General features: G+C 53.5%; 1 protein-coding gene across 1 annotated transcript in view; it reads right to left on the bottom strand.

Moving 5' to 3' along the window:
• The window catches only part of PPTG_22986 (hypothetical protein), a gene marked incomplete at both ends in the record, with an annotated part of 2,238 nt that extends 1,966 nt beyond the window's left edge, over positions 1–272 (bottom strand). Inside the window, one exon of the mRNA XM_008907789.1 lies at positions 92–272. Coding sequence (XP_008906037.1) covers positions 92–272 — 181 coding nt within the window. The remainder of the gene's footprint in view (positions 1–91) is intronic.
• Between the last annotated feature and the right edge of the window lie 1,181 nt (positions 273–1,453).

The following is a 1,453-nucleotide window of genomic DNA, read 5'->3' as shown; positions in this document are numbered from 1 at the left end:
TACGCCAACGCATTGGAAACCTCGACGGAAGCGAAGATACGCGCGAATCGAGATTTTCGGGAGGTTGAAGAGTCCGAAGGAACGTTGCTACCTGCGGTAAGCGCAGTGTCGGGCGACAAGGACGAGAGTACGGGTACTAAGGTGCCTACCGGAGACGAGAAAGGGCGCGCGTTCATGCGGAACGTGTGTGTAGGACTTGATGGGACTGACGCCTCGGTCTCTTGGAGCCCCGAAAAGGGGGCTGGAACGTTGCCGTTCAGGTGGCGTTCCATAATTCGTAATCATGTATACGAACTCCTCAAACGGTCAAGTGTTCGAGGAGCCGTGAAGGACAAGTCGGTCGTGCTAGTCGAGGGCGCTCCAGGAGCGGATGATTCGCTGAGAGTCGCTCGGACGCTGTGCACGGTGACAAACGGAACGGTGCTGGTCTAGGTGCGCAATGCTTGTACCAAAGAGGTGGAAGTCAAGTCTGGAGCTTACCTAGCTGCTGTGACTGTCGTGCCTGAGTCGACCTTCACTGCCGAGGTACCTGAGCGTGAGGGAACGCCGATAAACATTAGTGCGATATTAAGCGCCTTGAGTAGGAACGCCGAGACTCGGGTTGGGAAGGAAGAGGCTGAAATGACCGCGGCGATGAAGGACGGAGACGACGATGAGTTTGGGGTGGACTTTCAAGACTCATCGTTAGGGGCGGAACAGCGGAGACTCTTCGTGGAGATGGTGAAGGGAATGCGAGATTTGTTTGTCGAGACCTCAAAGAAATCTGGGAGGACGGAACTCCTGAGGTTCAGCATTGGCACTGGAGCGCATGGGCCGATCAAGCAGCCACCGTACCGGGTTTCGAAGGCTGAATGAGACTGAGATTCAAGAATATATAGGCCTTGGTTTCGTCAGGCCTTCAAAGAGCCCGTGGACGAGTCTCGTACTTATGATAAGGAAGCCCGACGGTGGTATTCGATTCTGTATCAACTACAGGAGGCTGAACGCCGTCATGGTGAAGGACAGCTACCCGATACTGTTAATCGACGACATCTTGGACGATCTGGGGAACGCCAAACTCTACTCGACCATGGATATCGCCTCCGGATATTGGAACGTTCCAATGGATCCAGACAGTGTGGAGAAGACGGCGTTCACGAGCAAGTTTGGGTTATACGAATGGCTTGTCATACCGTTTGGTTTGTGCAACGCCGTTTTAGCGTTCGAGCGGTTGATGGAGAACGTCCTCGTTGATCTCAAGTGGCGGGTTTGTCTAGTCTACATGGACGACTGTGTCGTCTTTAGTGACGATTTCCCTACTCATTTAGTGCGAGTGCGCCAAGTCTTGGAACGCTTCAAGAAGGCCGGATTCAAACTGAATATGAAGAAGTGTCACTGGGGACGCAATCAGGTGGCGTTCCTGGGCCACATTGTGACTCCTACAGGAATCCTGCCTAATCCCGAGAAAGCAAAG

The sequence above is a fragment of the Phytophthora parasitica genome (genome assembly GCF_000247585.1).
Source record: "Phytophthora parasitica INRA-310 unplaced genomic scaffold supercont2.27, whole genome shotgun sequence".
NCBI lineage: Eukaryota > Oomycota > Peronosporomycetes > Peronosporales > Peronosporaceae > Phytophthora > Phytophthora nicotianae.
The sequence above is the reverse complement of the archived record's forward strand: the minus strand, read 5'-3'. Positions and strand labels throughout refer to the sequence as shown.